This window comes from Hyperolius riggenbachi, chromosome 4 (assembly GCF_040937935.1).
Source record: "Hyperolius riggenbachi isolate aHypRig1 chromosome 4, aHypRig1.pri, whole genome shotgun sequence".
Taxonomy (NCBI): Eukaryota; Metazoa; Chordata; class Amphibia; order Anura; family Hyperoliidae; genus Hyperolius; species Hyperolius riggenbachi.
In genome coordinates, this window is record NC_090649.1 from 328,579,099 (window position 1) to 328,597,215 (window position 18,117).

General features: G+C 41.6%; 1 protein-coding gene across 2 annotated transcripts in view; it reads right to left on the bottom strand.

Moving 5' to 3' along the window:
* LYST (lysosomal trafficking regulator) overlaps window positions 1–18,117 on the bottom strand; it is a 287,630-nt gene that overhangs the window by 146,790 nt on the left and 122,723 nt on the right. For both annotated transcript variants that reach the window (XM_068231777.1, XM_068231776.1), the window contains exons 16-20: window positions 13,769–14,014; window positions 12,650–12,823; window positions 11,058–11,207; window positions 8,481–8,618; window positions 5,700–5,898 (exon numbers count right to left, since the gene is read on the bottom strand). In XM_068231777.1, coding sequence (XP_068087878.1) covers window positions 5,700–5,898; window positions 8,481–8,618; window positions 11,058–11,207; window positions 12,650–12,823; window positions 13,769–14,014 — 907 coding nt within the window. The remainder of the gene's footprint in view (window positions 1–5,699; window positions 5,899–8,480; window positions 8,619–11,057; window positions 11,208–12,649; window positions 12,824–13,768; window positions 14,015–18,117) is intronic.

The window sequence follows — 18,117 nt, forward strand, 5'->3', positions numbered from 1 at the left end:
TATAACAGAGATAACACAGCTACTGTGCAATTAGGAAAAGCTGCAGTAAGCCAGACCACATTAGAAAAGGCATAGGAACTTATAGCATAGAAGAAATAAAGATAAACAATTTGTTACAGAGTCTCTTTAACTTCATCTACCTAGCCACAAAACCTGTATAATTCATATGTGTCAGTAATTAAAGGGATGAGTTGGCAACACTGACACACACACACACACACACACACACACACACACACACACACACACACACACACACACACACACACACTTCCCCCACTACCTTCTCCCCACATAGCAGCACACACACTTCCCCCACTACCTTCTCCCCACATAGAGTAGCGGAGCAGTGTAATATTTATCTGGACCAACACTGGGTCTCATCTCTTCTGTTCTTCCCAGCAGTTGTGTGCTCTCTATACTCCCATACCTCCAGCTTCCGATCACGCAACATGCATTTGGAGCCAGGAGGTATGCAGCATAGGGCATGTTACTACTCCACTGCAGAACGGGGAAGGCACGCACCACCACCACCCCCCCCTTCCTCCCGGGGTCACCATGGTTAGGTCACTTTGAGACAATTTGGCCTTATAATTTAGATTAGGTTTTAGATTTTGACCCCTTACACGCCTGAGTTAGACACCCCTGCTCTAAAGTGTGATTCATCAACATAAAATAGAGAATAAAGGTAATCTGCTCAGTTGTTAAATACTTATAGAGCTAGGCTTTTTATGCAGAAGTTTAAATTTTAATTACCGTATACAACATAAAAATTGTCCCATACATCAGTTTTACTTTAAGCCTGTTAAGAATGTGGCAGTACGTACCACATTAGGGTTTATAAATTGTATTTAGTTAATTTACACTAACTAGGATTGGAGGGGCGTACGTACAAAAAGGGCGCCCGGACAAAAAGGGCGCGGGGTGTAAACACTAATTAACAATTAATCATTAATAGCGTTTATAAAAATAGTGTGCTATATTTAGTTTACAAATAAAGTTTAACAAATTTATAAATCATGAAATAATGTTTATGAAATCGGCAATTGTTAAAACTTTAATCTTCCCTGTTTCAAAAGTGAAACTTAGAATTACGTTTATTAAAATAACGATAATATATGATTCAATTGTTATAATTGTATATTATTGTGAATAACCTTCATTTATGGTTTGTTCTTATAATAAAATCTGAAAATATTCTTTATAACGATGATATAAATATAACTACGTTCGTAATAAGTGTTGTAAAACATTAGTAAATATTACTAAAATTGTAGTAAAACTATACCTAAGCCTACTCTCACACAGAACCCTCCCTGTACCTATCCCTAACCCCTAGACCCCCCTGTTGGTGCCTAATCCTAAGACTCCCCTGGTGGTGCCTAAACCTAAGACCCCCCTGTTGGTGCCTAAACCTAAGACTCCCCTGGTGGTGCCTAAACCTAAGACCCCCCCTGGTGGTGCCTAAACCTAAGACCCCCCTGGTGGTGCCTAAACCTAAGACCCCCCTGGTGGTGCCTAAACCTAAGACTCCCCTGGTGGTGCCTAAACCTAAGACCCCCCTGGTCTGCCTAAATCTAAGACCCCCTGGTGGTGCCTAAACCTAAGACCCCCCTGGTGCTCCCCTGGTGGTGCCTAAACCTAAGACCCCCCTGGTGGTGCCTAAACCTAAGACTCCCCTGGTGGTGCCTAAACCTAAGACCCCCCTGGTGATGCCTAACCCTAACCACCCCCCTTAGTCATCGCTTTATTATGTGGATAATAATGTTTTACAAATTGTGACTCCAAAAAATATATTGCAATTTACATTACGTACTGATCGCTTTATTTTGTGAATAATGTTTTAAAAACAGTAAGGGATAAAACTTTAAATAAAAAAATATATTGCAATTTACATTACGTACTGATCGCTTTATTTTGTGAATAATGTTTTAAAAACAGTAAGGTATAAAACTTTAAATAATGTTTTAATTAGTTAAATAATATAAATATGTTTAGTATTTTTATAAACGTTATTCAGTACTGGTGCATTTTATAAACGTAAATCACCACAAGCTCAGTTATAAATCATTAAACATCTCCGGGCGCCGTTTGTAAACTTTATTTCGCTCCGGCGCCCTTTTTTCCTGCTCGGCGCCCATTAAACGTTATTTATTATGGGAGTGAATGGCGGCGCCCTTTTTGTCCACTAGCTGCCTGCGCCCTTTTTTCCCAGCTCCATTGGAGGGTAAGTCCTTATCCGTTTTGGCAATTGGATGATTATTAGGCAGTTTATGGATATCTGGTCCAGGCAGTAAAAACCTCAAAAAAAAAATAAACATTTTTTACTGTCAACATTAAGTCAATCATTATGGTAGAAAATGAGGACATATGTGGCCATGTTAGGAGTTCCTTGAAACAAATTACTGCACATGAGTAGAGGAAAGTCTTATTGCTCAAGGGTTTCCAACTCACAAATCAAGAATACTACTGAAGAACAGAGTTTTTTTGGTAATCAAGAGTGTGCAGTGAGGCACTGCTAATGTCACCACATGTCGGTAGCCTCATTTTCTAGCACAACATTTTGGACAATTGCTGCTGCATTTACTGTTATTGTGTCAGACAAACTGTTATACTCCAAAGCATAATGAGAGTAAAGTGTCCTAGAGAGCAGTGTTAACAATCACTGCTGATTGAATTTCAACATGTACACAGATATTCAGTCAGTACTAAGATTTTCATTCCATGTTGTGGATGATAGCATACATAAATCTAAAGACCGAGCCTGTCATGATATGACATGAGGATTGTCCATAAACAGTGAGCAGACATGGAATCCAATGACAAACACTTTATTCTGATCCATACATCAGAGAACTTCCATCAATATAGGAGCATACAGCTTTCACCTAGCTGTCCCACACCATAATGACTCCCTCTCTCTCTCTACAAGACAATATAACAAGCTTAGCAAACAGACATCAAATGTTAGCAGATGATAAGAGCAAGGCCAGTCTGCTAACAGACAATAGAACAATGGCACATGCCCCACCTGACTCCAGTAACTTACAATCAATGCAGAGACATAGCCTAATCACAGCAAACAAACAATGCAGGAATAAAATACAATTAGTAAAAATAAAGTCATATTACATATCATACATCACATTCCTCCCCCATATGTTCCTGGACCCCCAGGTGAGCCCATTAGTTGGGTGAGACTGAGGTACAGGTATGCGGCAATTCTGTCCACCTGCTCCTTCTCAGTCTAGGTGGGAGTTCATAATTAATTGTCCTTGTCTTCATATGTGCTGGTTGCACTTTTACTCGCTGTCCACATATGATTTGTCCATTCAATTCAACTACAGCCCTCGCTGCATCGTCCGGACTCTCAAACTCAACAAAGCCAAATCCAGGTGGACTCCTGGAGATCCAGATATTGTGCACAGGTCCATAGCAGCCAAACGCTTGTCTCAACTCCCACTTGTTGCTTTGGCTTCCCAAGTGTCCAATGTACACCTTGGAATTTGTCCTGCAAGCTCCATGGGAGTGGGCACAGTCAGATGAGTCACTGGTCAAGATATTATTCGACACACGAACAAAATTAACCCCTCTGGCATGTTCTCTTTCCGCTATTGTTCTTAAGAGTGGGGAAACATCTGTGGAGTTAGTTGCCACATTCCTGCCAACAGCAGGCTGAGGACTCCGAGCAGTTCCATTGTCTCTGATGACATGCGGGCATGCTGCTACCAGGTGCTCAGTCGACCCACAGCCAAAGCATGACTTCCTCACCTGGTTGCTTCTATCAGCTGAAGTGGCAGAACTCCTCTCTGGAGTGGTGGGCCTGGGCTCTACACAGGATGGTGTCCTGGATGCTTCACAGACACACCGATCCTCTGGTAGATGACACACCTGGGACCGGTTCTCCACAAACTGATCGGCCAGCTTTGCAGCATCCCTCATTGTTAGAGGCTTGCGATCCAGCACCCACATTTTCACCTTTGGAGGACAGCAGCTCAGGAATTGTTCTCTCAAACAAAGTTCTTTTAAGTCCTCCAAAGTCCTGACACCACTGCCCTGAATCCACTGATTAAACATGTGTGTCAGCTTCACTCCAAATTCAGCAAAAGAGTCTTTTGAGGTCTTAAACAAGGATCGGAAAGACTGTCTGTATGCCTCTGGAGTTTTGGCATACCGAGCCAGCAATGCCCGTTTCACTTCCACAAAGTTAATTATTTGCTCCAGAGGCAGCAATTTAAAAGTGTCACTGGCACGCCCAGTCAGCTTTCCTAACAGGATGCGATGCCACTCACTGGTTGGAATACAGTGTGTCTCACAAATGAGTTCAAAATTTTCCAAGTAGGCATCAATTTCCTCTTTACTTTCATCAAACATGGGGAATAAGGAATACAGTCTGACAGTGTCCATACGTGGCTGTAAAATATTACAGCCACGTATGGACACTGTCCATGAGATCTGTTCACATTCTGTGCCATCATCTCACTCAGCACTCTGAGCAATGTGTGAAGCATGTCCTCACCTCTGGCAACACCTTCCTGGGTCTGTTCCTGAGACTGTTCCTCCAAGCCTTCATCGGTCTGCACATCTCCATCTTCAATTGGTGCCTCACCATTACTGGCAGCTTGTATCCTCTCCATCAAAAGTTCCACAAGCTGAGGTTTCTTCAGCCCATCAGGATGTAAGCCCCTCTTACGGCATAATTTCCGAAGGGTAGTGATTTTCAGCTCCTGCAGCATCTCCTCCATGCTTCTGGTCTTCCAAAGTCTGCTCTGTCCCAGCACTGCTCACCAATATGTCATGATATGACATGAGGATTGTCCATAAACAGTGAGCAGACATGGAATCCAATGACGAACACTTTATTCTGATCCATACATCAGAGAACTTCCATCAATATAGGAGCATACAGCTTTCACCTAGCTGTCCCACACCATAATGACTCCCTCTCTCTCTCTACAAGACAATATAACAAGCTTAGCAAACAGACATCAAATGTTAGCAGATGATAAGAGCAAGGCCAGTCTGCTAACAGACAATAGAACAATGGCACATGCCCCACCTGACTCCAGTAACTTACAATCAATGCAGAGACATAGCCTAATCACAGCAAACAAACAATGCAGGAATAAAATACAATTAGTAAAAATAAAGTCATATTACATATCATACATCACAGAGCCCTACTCCCAACCTGAACCTGCCCATTGACAGTGCCTACACACACAGGACTCTATGCAACTACAGGAGAAACAGATTTGCTGCAGGGCTTTTACCTTTTTAGCATCACACACAAGCCCACAAGTAAGTCAATTGCTACAATCTCTCTGCTGATGTCCGTGCAAGGTTAGCTTTGTAAAGACACTGCCTTGAGATGATACAAGTGAGATGCTGGGTGATTCTGAGTGAGGTGTGGAACAGTCTTCAGCACCATGCACTGATTCTGTGTTTTTTTAACATTTGTTTAAAAAAAAAAAAAGTGCCCCGTCCCTCCTAAACTTTTTTTTTTTTTTTTACATTTTTGCTCCATGCTCAATGCTATCACCAGAATGGCTGGCTGGACGACATGGGGCTCCACACTACTGTTTTATCAGGTCTATAAATTGATCCATATTCTCAGTCAAACTTAGAAACGATGTTTATTTTTTTTCATCTAGTATCCCATTTCATTTACATTTAGCCCATATAAGAAAACTTCTTACCAATATGTAAGGAAAAGAAGAAATTGTTAGGGTTATGACACACATAAGTGTTTGTTGGTGGGTGAACTGCCAAGAGGAAACTGAAAATTAACTTGAGCAGATCCAGTTCGGGAGGAGACCCAAGAACTTCTTCAATTATTCTGATATAAGACACACAAACTTCTTGAGGAATAGATGTGATGTGTTCCTCCTTGTGTTCCTAATAAAGTAAGAAGTGAAGGAAAGCTTAAAGTTACATATTAAAACACAAGAACAATACATAGAATACAAATGAGACAAAAAAGAAGGTTAGCTCTAACTCTTCTATAGTCTAGGACTCCAAATACAACACTAAACAAGCTTTGTGTGAGAAGTCGAAAAGCCTTGCACAAATGATGTCTGGCAGTACATCGCTTACTTGTGTGCTTCCCTGCTGAGCAGTGTCTGCCCAACACATTTAGTGTATTGAACGTGCACTGTTGTATGTGAATATCTTGCCCAAAAGTGTTCTTCACTTTAACATAAGGTAACACCACTGGCTTAAAGAGGAACAGTAGTGAAAATGACATCATGAATAAAGTTGCTTATGTATTACAATATTAATTTATAGATTGCTTATTCAAGGTTTACCCATTGCAAAATATTTTGTGATTTACATCCTGTAATGTATCACTGGTGGTGGCATCTTTAGTTTTGTCAGGTGATCGATGCGAATGTTCATTTACTGAGAGTTCTATGCGCAGAGAGAGGTATTGCTGGCTTGGCAGTTGGAAAAAGCTATTATTTCCCACAATGCAACAAGGTTCACAGACAGAAAACTGTCAGGACCATGGCCCTGACATCACACTGTGAGAGATTTCACCACAATATCAGCCATACAGATGTCCTTGATCTATTCGAGAAAAGGTAAAAATTTCTCATGGGAAAGGGGGTGGGGGTATCAGCTACTTATTGGGATGTAATTCAATCAAACAGAGGCATTTGCTTCAAACACTGTTCACCAGTTGAGTGCAGGTATCTGTGCAATCTACTGTTTTAAGGCAATTACAGTACATAATGAAAGCACTGATCACTACCAGAAGAAAGAAAATAACCAGATAACCTCTTTAAAAAGAGTAACTCTCGGGCATAAAATCAAAAATCAATTCTTTATTTTTATCTGGTCAGCAAGTAATAAGGATGCTAATCAGGCAATCCAAAAGTTAAAATCAGTATTACTTTTCTTGTTGATAAATTATCATTCCCCAGTTTACATGACTCTTATTTGGTACACAGAAAATTTGGTACACAAAAAAGAAGTTGCAGGGCATGCTGGGGTGTCTTTTTGCTTCTCCACTTCCTCTCAGACTTAACGAATGCATCCTGATTGGCTGAAGCCTCTTAACCTCCTGTTTTCCCCTCCCACACCTCTGTTCCTCTCTGATTGGCCAAAATTTATCAGGCTGAAACAATGCACTCTATAGTGAAGGGCAGGCAAATCAGGCAGAGGAGACTAAGGGCGGATATTACATCAGGACTGGCTTCAAAATGGCCACAGTAAATATGGAAACTGTCTAGAATAGGACTTTCTACTTTTCCTTTATAAAATTCACAGGAATCATAACGTGGACAGTGCAATACATATGTTATGTAAGTAGAGCAAGTATTTATCTACTTATATATATGGGTTTTTTTTCCTGAGATAGTATCCTGGCTGACAGCTCCTCTTTAATGAATAATACTGCCTTTAATGAGGTTTTTTAATTTTTATTTCTTCTTCCCCTCAGCCAGTTTTTCTACTTCTAAAGTTCTAAGCTTGATGATTTTCTTAGTACTGCAGTAGTACTTAAGTGAGTGCCTAGATGAATACCTCATAATCAAAAAAAAACAAAAAAACGTACACAATTGAATCACAGATTAGTTGTGAAACATTAAGGTGACTTCTGAAATGTAATATTTAACTACGGTAAGAGTTTACCAATAAGCCCAATGACATAAGAAACCATTCTTCTCTGTGTCAAATTACAGAACACTGGAATGGCGTAGATAATCTTGCATTAACTGGCACCATGCAATCTTTTCTATTAAAAAAAGTTTGCAAGTATTTAATTAGTTTCGATCTTGTTCCAAACCAGCTATCTAGGCTGGACCGTACCTACCAATGACAGCAAAGCACAGCAGTTCTACAATTAGCATACACCCCGAAGGTATGTTCTGAAAGTGTGAGGTAAACAGGACAGTTCCAACAGCTCAATTAATTTACAGCTATTGCTGGTATTAATGGTTACCAATTGTCTAAAGTATGCACATGTTTATTTCATTTAATTGTTAAAAAGTGTTGTGTGAAGAACATGTTGCCTGCCCAATTGAAGACAAAATCAGTTCTGAAAATTGTCAGGGTCTCATCGGTCTGCCATTTTTTAGCTGTTGTATCATTAAAATTGAGGGTAGGTACCTAAATGCTAAAGAGCTATTCACTATTACTACTTCCTAAAAATATTTTAAAGTTGAAAAAATAAACAAAACAAAAAAAAAAGCTCTGAAATAATGTATTAACACCTGTTAATGTACAGGTTTGCTTTTAATGTTAGGCAACTAAATGTCATTTAAAAGTGTGGTGGTTTGGGAAAAATTTTGTAATTTACTTAGCATACTATTAGCTGATTAGGTCTATTTAAAATGAAACTATGGTATACTACACCAGAAGCATTCAAGAGCTTAGTGAAATTGGTCCGAAATTAGACATTAAAATGAATATCGCTTGAAGTGAAATTTAGACATTAGTAAGTTTAATCACAATAGGAGATTATAATTTTAATTCACCTGAAGAATCTGACAGGCAAGCAGGAAGTGATTTACCACCGAAGCCTTCAGCAGTTGCTTTATATTGAACACTTTATGAGGATGGTTATCTCTGATTAAAATCTCTAATGAGGTCAGTAATGTTTCCCAGACACCAGCCTGAAAGGAATGAGAGAAAGAGGAGAATAAGCTCACAGTAGGGTGATTCGTCTGTTATTCAAATTTCAAGAAATACATCTAAAATCTTCATATGATCATTTGCCAGGCTTTCACCTTTATAACATAATAATAAAAGAAACCCTAGGGCCCGTTTCCACTAGTGCGGAATCGCCGCATATCACCGCTGACAAAATCGCATGCGGATGCGATTCCGCATGCGTTTTTGCCGCGATTTCGCATGCGATTTCGCATAGGCAGGGTATATGCGATTTTAACCATGTCACTGCCTGTGTCAATTTACATTACTTTCAATGCGAAATCGCCCGCGAAATCGCGGGAAAAAACGCATGCAAAAAACGCATGCGATTTCCCTATTAAATACATTGCCTGCGATTCGCCTGCATTCCACACGCAGGCGAATTCTGCAGGGTCTACCGTGCAGAAAAATCCTGCACATAAAAACGCAAATGAAAACCGACAAGTGGAAACAGTCCCATCCACTTGTATTGCCTATGCGAATCCGCATGCGTTGTCTGCATGCGAATTCGCACTAGTGGAAACGGGCCCTTAGTGTGCCATCGATCCAACTTTGACACATTGACACTGCTCCCTCAGATGTACTACATCTTACAACAATGTTGTCTCTTTTACCCAGAGCCCAATCCATTCACCTCTGCCCCCAGTAGGAAGTTTTTTTGGGCAGGGTGATAAAAGTGACCAAGTCATGTGATGAGCGTTCAAGCCATGTAGGGGCAGCAGAAAGCCAAAGTTATTAAATAAGGCAAGTGGATTTTGCCACACTCTTAAGGTGGCCACTAATGATCCAATCTTTTTCATCCAATCTTACCATTTCTATGTAATATAAGGGAAAGCCTATAGTATTCATTCAATATATTCACGTAGTTTACTCTTCTACTACATAGATTTGGTAAGATTGGATGAAAAAAATTGGATCATTAGTGGCCACCCTTACAATTGCTTCAGCATTATGCAAAACAAACAAGTCATTGGGAGCGTCAGTTGCAGAATAGCAATACCTTCATTGAAGACTTGTGACAAAAAGAGAAATAATAACACTGCAATGGAGAATGTTTCAGTATATTTATGCCCATTCATAGGGGAAAACTGCCACGCAGAAATCTGGAAAATTACAAAATAAGCTCTTTGGAGCCACCTTTGGCAGCAATACTACAGTGCTGAAAGGAAAAGTGACGTTAGAGGCAACTCCGAGTCTGCTAAAAAATGGAACAAAATTGTATACTTCTAGCATTCAAATTGTTATATGCTAACGTTATGCAGCATCAAATACACAAATATATGAGGTTTGAATAAAGGGACTTTCTTGTCAACAATAGAAAAACACCCTTCATGTGTGAGCAATTAGAGATCAGATTTTTCCCTACTGAAACACCAAAATCGGCTGGATGAATAATGTAAAAAGCAGTTCTAATGCTACAAACAAAAGGAACAATACAGCATTCCAGAATCTTCCAGCACCTTTACTGTATGTGAAAAAGAATCTGCAAATTGCTGATGGCAACCTCAAAACCGTGATATCCTTCTTTATCTGCAACAAAATGTCACTAGGATAAAAAAAAAAAATAAAACACCACAACAATAATTCTTAGCTATAACAACAACGTGAGGCAGTACAGTGGTTACTTGGAAAATAGCTCTCTTGTCTTACAGCGGTAGGGTTATAGGTTTAAGTCTTGACCAGGACACCATCTGCATGGAGTTTTTCTATATTCTTCCTCTGTTTGCGTGATGGGTACTCTAGTTTTGGTCGGTTAACTGTTTATCCACAAATTAGGCCAAGTTCACATTAGTGTTAAAAAACTGTCCGTTCCGAAATCGGAAGGGAACGGATATTAACGGATGGGAACGGATCCAATGCTAATAGATCCGTTCCCATTTGTCCGTTCAAACGTATCTGTTCCGCAGGATCCGCTGAACGCAACACAAAATCTGCTGGATCAATTTTTCCGGACCGCTGAGCCCAGCAGAATGGAAACGGCCGCTGAACCACTGCATTGGGGGCCATGAGAAAACAGAACGTTTCTTCCCACTAGTGAAGAAACGGACTGCTGGAGACAGAAAAATCCACTTTGGTGATGGGGGTTTGGGGGAGACGTGGAGAAACGGAACAAAAGCAGCTCAACGGCAACGGAGTAAAAACGGATCTGATCGACCATTTATCAGGTCCTTTTTCACAGATCCATTTGCCACTTTAATTGCCAGTGTGAACCGGGCCTTAGAGACTTAGGCTATGGTAGGAGTATTAAGCTAAGACTGTGGATTAAGCTATGACTGTGGAAGGAATTAGATTACGAGCTCCATTGAGAGACAGTTAGTGACACATTGCTAGAAGTAAAGTACTGCAACAAATCTCATCACTGTATATATGCAATAATAATGAAAATATTTATTGTCGCACACCTCTGCTTTTGACCAAATTTTCCAGTCTAGCAACAGATGCTCAAGCAGTCGAACATCTTTAATCACAGCAGCAGAGTCAAAATTGAGAACATGCTGCTCATTTTCATCTATTAGAAGCAAATAATCGCCAGTGCATCCTTTCAGAAGGGCCTGTAAAATAAAGACATTTCTAAATAAACATTTAAATATAGTCCTTAGAAGAAAATAATGGATACACTGCACAACTAAAAAAAAATACAGTACTAAACAATAGAGCTCATCAAAGCTAAAATTAGCATTGTAAACCACAGACGCAAAAATTACATATTTTTTTCATGTTTCATCTTTCCCAAGTTTTACATGACAAGTGCCACAGTTTTAAAACACCACAAAAATAAACAATTTGCATCATCTCAGTTAGAGATACGATATATATGTCACATTTCATCACTAGTTGGACATGTAGAAAACCATTATCACCAACCTGTGCATCTGTAGTGATTGCATGCAATCGCTAGGGCGCACAGTTTGGGGAACCGAGTGTTATACAGATGTATTGCTAGGCAACAACATAGCAATGCATCAATACAGCGTTGTGTCACCCTATGATCGCATCTGATTGCTATGGGTGGCAGTTATTACAGGTGTCCATAAATCTTAAGGCCAAGTAAAGTGACACAAGTGGTTAGTCAGTCTGGTAGGGGTTAAAAACACTATTTTTTAATGTGACACTGTCACTTTTTTTTTTTTAAGGTAAACACCCTTTTAACTTTTTTTTTCTTTACTGTAACCTTGCTGCTACAGCAGTAATCAATCACGATTGAATGGGTGCACGAGCTTCGGGGGTGCGCATGCGGTGGCATTTTTTAGTGTTAGACGTGAGTTTCATGTACAGGAATCTTTAGAGTAGCTAATTTAGACATCATAGAATGAGAAGTGGCTAACTTGTGTATGGCTAGCATCTCAGCCATGCCACCCCTTTAAAATAGCATAGGAAAGAGGTTGAGTAGCATGCCCCCTCCAAGGAAACCACGGTACAAGAGTGACTGATGAAGTTGGAAGGTGATTTAGTAGGTATGGGGCACGTGAAGGGAGGCTTCAGTCCTTTCATAACTTGCAAGCCTGTCCCGTTTCAATCTTAAGGAAGTAGGTCCCAGGGAGTTTATACTTTCCTGTGCTTGTGAAATGGAATAGTGTTGTTTAAAACTGCAACCATTGCTGTGAGTGGGGAGGTCAAATAATCGTTTGGGGCTTGATTAAGCCATAGCTAGTAGTACTTCAGCTACAGTGATGTTTTGGGGTATCTTTTAGAATAGCCAAGTTATATAATGCTAACAGTAAGATAGGCTGGACAGGTTTGGCAAGTTTCAGTGCTTGCAGGAGACTCTCCAAGCCTGTTTGGTACATCAATATTCAGAATTTGGAAGACTTGTTTGTCTGTCTGTCTGTCTATGCATGTTACCATATATTTCTCTGTAGTTTTACATTTTAACTCAACTTTCCCTAAAATATCTAGTGGGAATTTTGAATAGTATAGTTTGTAGAATTTCTTCTGCTATTATTATTATCTCATGCTCATTAAAAGGCACGGACAAAGAACAGATTGCACATACCTTTAATGTGTGAAATCCAACAATAGTTTTAGGACATACTAAAACTCGATGAATCATTGAATAGAGGTCACAGTTCTCACTTTCTTGAATTCTTTGCTGGTTGTTTTTGATTAAGGACAAAATAATCTCTAATCCCATAGATTGAGTCTTTTCACAACTGCTGATCTCCACAATCTACATACCATAATTTAAAAGAATATATATTAGCAAAATAATAAGCAAATATTTCAGAGAGTTAACTGTGGCATACATACTTAAAAGAGTGAGCATATGACTAAAGCTAGGCTTATTCTGTAAAATAAAATTTGTGCTAGATCAGGTTGACAATCAAGATCTTCGTGGTATTGGCACACCTGGTCGTATGCTTTGCACTAGAACATATTAAACACGTTTTCAACAGAAATCGTGTCTAATATGGACTGCAGCGCTGCAGTCACTTGCTTTGTATGCTTGATGCAATACAAAGCTGTACAAATGTTGATCGCATACTGCTCCAACCCACTGCCTCCTGCACGATTCTTTTGATCTCAGTCAGGTAAAGGACAAACGTTTTGAATCAATATTTAACTGATATATCAAAAGTACCGTACCATACCATAGTGAATTTAGGAGAACTCACTGATCATCACTTGTTGCAATAGATATCACTATAGTAAAAAGAGCTTGCTACTGTTTTCATGTGGTATAGCTACACGCTTCAACTCTAAGATAAGAATCAGAGAGCAGATTCAGGATTAGCACATCTACTGCCCACCCTAAAACTGTAGATGAAGGCATTGCCTACAGTTACATTTTTTAGCAAATCATGCCTTCTTCTGATGATTACATGCACCAGAATATAAGGTTTGTTAAGAGAAACAGAAGGAGGAAGATCCTTTAACGCTCGCATGGTCTGTGAAGCTCATTTCCAAGAATCTCCCATTATATAAGATGAAATATCTAGTGAGGGGAGTCATGATCAGCAGCATCTGGTAGTGAGTAAATTATCAACAAAATTCTGCAGTGAGTGAAAGAAAAGGTTTCAAATAAGACTGAACACACAGAAGCCTGTTATCTCACCAGAGTGGTCCCCTAAATTTACATGATGTCAACACAATCTTGTGTCATACCAAGACATACCTGAGCAAATAAAAACACCATGGCTCCAAGTCCTCCAATCTCATGCAAAACACTGTGTATGTTCTTTTCTACACAAGGCTGCAGCAATTTCAAAGCCTGAGTGTCTAGCGTTTTACTTGATACTTCCTTCGTACTGAATGGTCTTTGAGAGGATGCAATTTTCACGCTTCCTTTTACCCTAATTACTGGTTCATAAATTGTGTACTGGAATGGGCTATGCATGTCATACACAATTGCAAGATTGTCCTGAAATGAAAAAAGTATTCAAGAGACACATTTTATGAGCAGTTTAAGAGTTCAAAATATACTACAACTTAAAGATCCTACATGAAATTTCACAAGACAAATTTTCTTAGTACAAAATGTAAAAGTGTTTTGTGTGTTCGTGAGAGAATGGAACATCCTATAGTCAAAAAAGTCTTCTGAAATCTGTATGCACCCCCATCCCCTCATCACACACACTTCTGAATACCACTCTGCAGCATATAAAATAAAATGTCTTTCTTAAAAGATAGCTCCTATAGTATACACAATGGCCGAGATTAATAAACCATTGCGGTAATGCTGAAAACAGCTGACTTTACTGAGCACTTAGGAAAATGTCCATTCCTAAAGGCTGTTACCGCATGAAAAGCTAAAATTACCGAGCAGTGAGATAAATTACCAACTTGTGCGGTAAATACCTCCACAAATGTCAGTAAATGTCAATTCATAAAAGTTAGAACATGGGTCAACAAGCTGAAAAATTACCGGCTGCTCTGGGCTGGCGATAAAGTGATATGAGAGCAGTAACACTGAGAAAGCCACAAGCAGAAGGGATAAGCTACGACTGACAGGAGCAGAAGCCAATAGAAACAGCTCCTGTCCGCTTCAGGTCCTGCTGATCACATGCTGATAGGAAACGCAGGCTTCGCAGGTGGAACAAATGTTTCTACCACCCACGTAGTGTTTAACCTCTTCAGTTCCTGTTAGATGCTTTCCCCATACTAGCTGCTTATCTTCAAAGCAGATAGTCGGGTGAGGTCCTTTATATGGTAAAGGGCCAAAACCACAGTCCTCTTTATCGGGCAATCCACCTCACCCACTTGAACATATGTTTCCTTTAGGCTAAAGGAGTCAGATTATGACGCAATCTTGTAGTGCAAAAAATAGAAAAAACTTTATTAACACAACAAAAAAAAGATCTTAAGAACAATTCTTCAGATATGCAAAGTTAGTCCTCATATAAAAATGATGCGCTGACAAGTACTGTAATTTGGCTTGATCGATAGATATTTGTAACCTTTACAGGCGTACGTTTTAGAGGCAACGACACGTTCGTTTCAGGCTTTTTACATAATACAAGCGCCCTTCATCAGGCCGTAATAAATAATTCTGCACGGCTCAACCAATAAAAAAGTAGCCAGGACAATACAGCAACACCAAAGAAAATGTGGCGTCTGATCCAAGCAAGCGCACACAGAGGCTTTCCCACTGGTATGAGGCTATAACCAGGCTGCCACTCCAGGATTCCAACCCATCAATCATAAATGACACGTGAGGGACAATTGATTGCAAATGATATTCCTTGCCGAATGTGTGCGTTTCCTTTATTTAAAGGTAAAGAACCTGAAATTGTATACAAATCAGGTCTAGATACATGAAGTATCTGTTGGCAGGAAGGGAAAGTTGAGGTATAATTTAAGGTATAATTTGTTTGGTCCCACCCATTCCCTCCTCGAGTCAATGAGTACAGGGGTCTTCCAGGACACAGATGCAGGTAGTGGTTCGGGAGGGGGTTATTGAGAGGTATACCTGCACGTGGTGCCCCCTGCTGGTGACAGTCTATGATTATGTCCGACCAAGCTGCTCACCTGTTTTTTGCTGAATCTACGCAATTCCTGCTAGATTTGGTACTTCAGACACAGATGTATACAATTATACTAGACTGGCTGACAGGCTGTCTGTAGTCTATACAAAATGGCAGATTGCTGTCTGGGAGTGAGCATTTACTTCTCGTGTTTTGAATCATTCATATTCTATGAAAAATGGTTAAGGAATCAAACTTTGCCAGGGTATGTAAACTTGGGAGCACAACTGTATGCCTACGTATCAAATGTACATTTGTCCAAGTTTAAAATGCACTATAAATTACTATTTTTTTATGTTGCTGTCACTCACAGTAGTTGACAAATATGACAGGTTTTGGACAGATCCAAAAGGATCCTCATGGCGGATTCTCAGGGTTTTATTTTCAGTCACACTGCAAAAATAATTTACAAGTAGGAAGGTCTGCCAGATCCTTTCCAGGGATTGCTTATGTAAAGAATAAAGGTAATACAGGTAGACCCTGGACTTATAAAGGACCTGCTAAAATGAACGGCCCGGTCCCATGGCCATGACATCATTACAGCGTGGGGAGAGTGAGGAAAGAAGTGGCTTCAAACTTCCCCCGAGTGCCAGCGCATGTCTCCCGCAGCAGCAGCATTGGACTCACCTCCAAACCGAGTCCAAAGCTGTCCATCCTCCTCTCCACGCCACTTTTCAGCTCACGTTAGCATCGCTTTGCTTCCTGTATGTCATGTGACATACAGGTTCTTATATGTCACATAACATACAGGTTCCTGTATGTCACATGACATACAGGAAGCAGTGCTGTACGCTAGAGGCTGCAGGAAGCAGAGTGAGTAGACCGACAGCGCTGGACTCGGGCTGAAAGGCGAGTCCAGCTCTGCTACTTGGAGAAAGAAGGGGAAAAAAACTGAGGCACCAAGGGGGGTGGAACAAAACGAGACATTGGGGGCAAAACGAGGCACAGAGGGGACAAAACGGAAGCATAGAGGGAACAAAAACGGAAGCATAGAGGGAACAAAAACGGAGGCACGGGGGGGCTAACAGAGGCACGGGGGGGGGGCTAACAGAGGCACGGGGGGGGCTAACAGAGGCACGGGGGGGGCTAACAGAGGCACGGGGGGGGCTAACAGAGGCACGGGGGGGGCTAACAGAGGCACGGGGGGGGCTAACAGAGGCACGGGGGGGGCTAACAGAGGCACGGGGGGGCTAACAGAGGCACGGGGGGGGCTAACAGAGGCACGGGGGGGGCTAACAGAGGCACGGGGGGGGGCTAACAGAGGCACGGGGGGGGCTAACAGAGGCACGGGGGGGGCTAACAGAGGCACGGGGGGGGCTAACAGAGGCACGGGGGGGGCTAACAGAGGCACGGGGGGGGCTAACAGAGGCACGGGGGGGGCTAACAGAGGCACGGGGGGGGGCTAACAGAGGCACGGGGGGGGGCTAACAGAGGCACGGGGGGGGGCTAACAGAGGCACGGGGGGGGCTAACAGAGGCACGGGGGGGGCTAACAGAGGCACGGGGGGGCTAACAGAGGCACGGGGGGGGGGCTAACAGAGGCACGGGGGGGGCTAACAGAGGCACGGGGGGGGCTAACAGAGGCACGGGGGGGCTAACAGAGGCACGGGGGGGGGCTAACAGAGGCACGGGGGGGGGCTAACAGAGGCACGGGGGGGGGCTAACAGAGGCACGGGGGGGGGGCTAACAGAGGCATGGGGGGGGGCTAACAGGCACGGGGGGGGGGGGCTAACAGAGGCACGGGGGGGGCTAACAGAGGCACGGGGGGGGCTAACAGAGGCACGGGGGGGGGCTAACAGAGGCACGGGGGGGGGTACAAAGGGGGGGCGAACGAGCACGGGGGGACTAATGGGCAGGGAGGGAACAAAGGCAGCGAATGGGACAAACAGGCATAGAGGGGGACAGAAAGGCACAGAGGAGGATACTGGAGGCAAAGGGGGGCACATAAGAGGCAAAGGGGCAGAGATGGCACAGCGTTCTGACTTAAGAACAGATTCAGGTTAAGAAGGAACCTACAGTCCCTATCTCGTTCGTTAACCAGGGACTACCTTGTACAGAGAATGGCCTTCGAGAAGATGGACCAGTCCAAAACCTGTCAGATATTTACTGCCTACTGTAAGGCAGGGTTCAGATTTATAGCAAAAAAAAAAAAAAAGAAAGAAAAAGTAAAATATTGTAAAAGTTTTTTTTTTGCGTTAAAATGCAAATTTTACACTTTTTTTTTTACCACAGCAAATCAAGGTCAAAAAGGATTTGCATGCAATGTGTGAATTTTATGGTGCAAGATGCAAGGCTTTTTTTTTTTTTGCACATGGGAAAATGCAAAATACATTTTGAGAATATTAGCAGTGTGACTCTCCATTGACTTTCATTTAAAGTGCTGTGAACATGTTTTCGCACATTCGCATGCAAAGTCTGAACCCTGCCTAAGTGACAGCGACATTGGATAAATGTAATTTATAGCTAACTTCACTCTGGGAGAAAGGTACTACATGTATGTA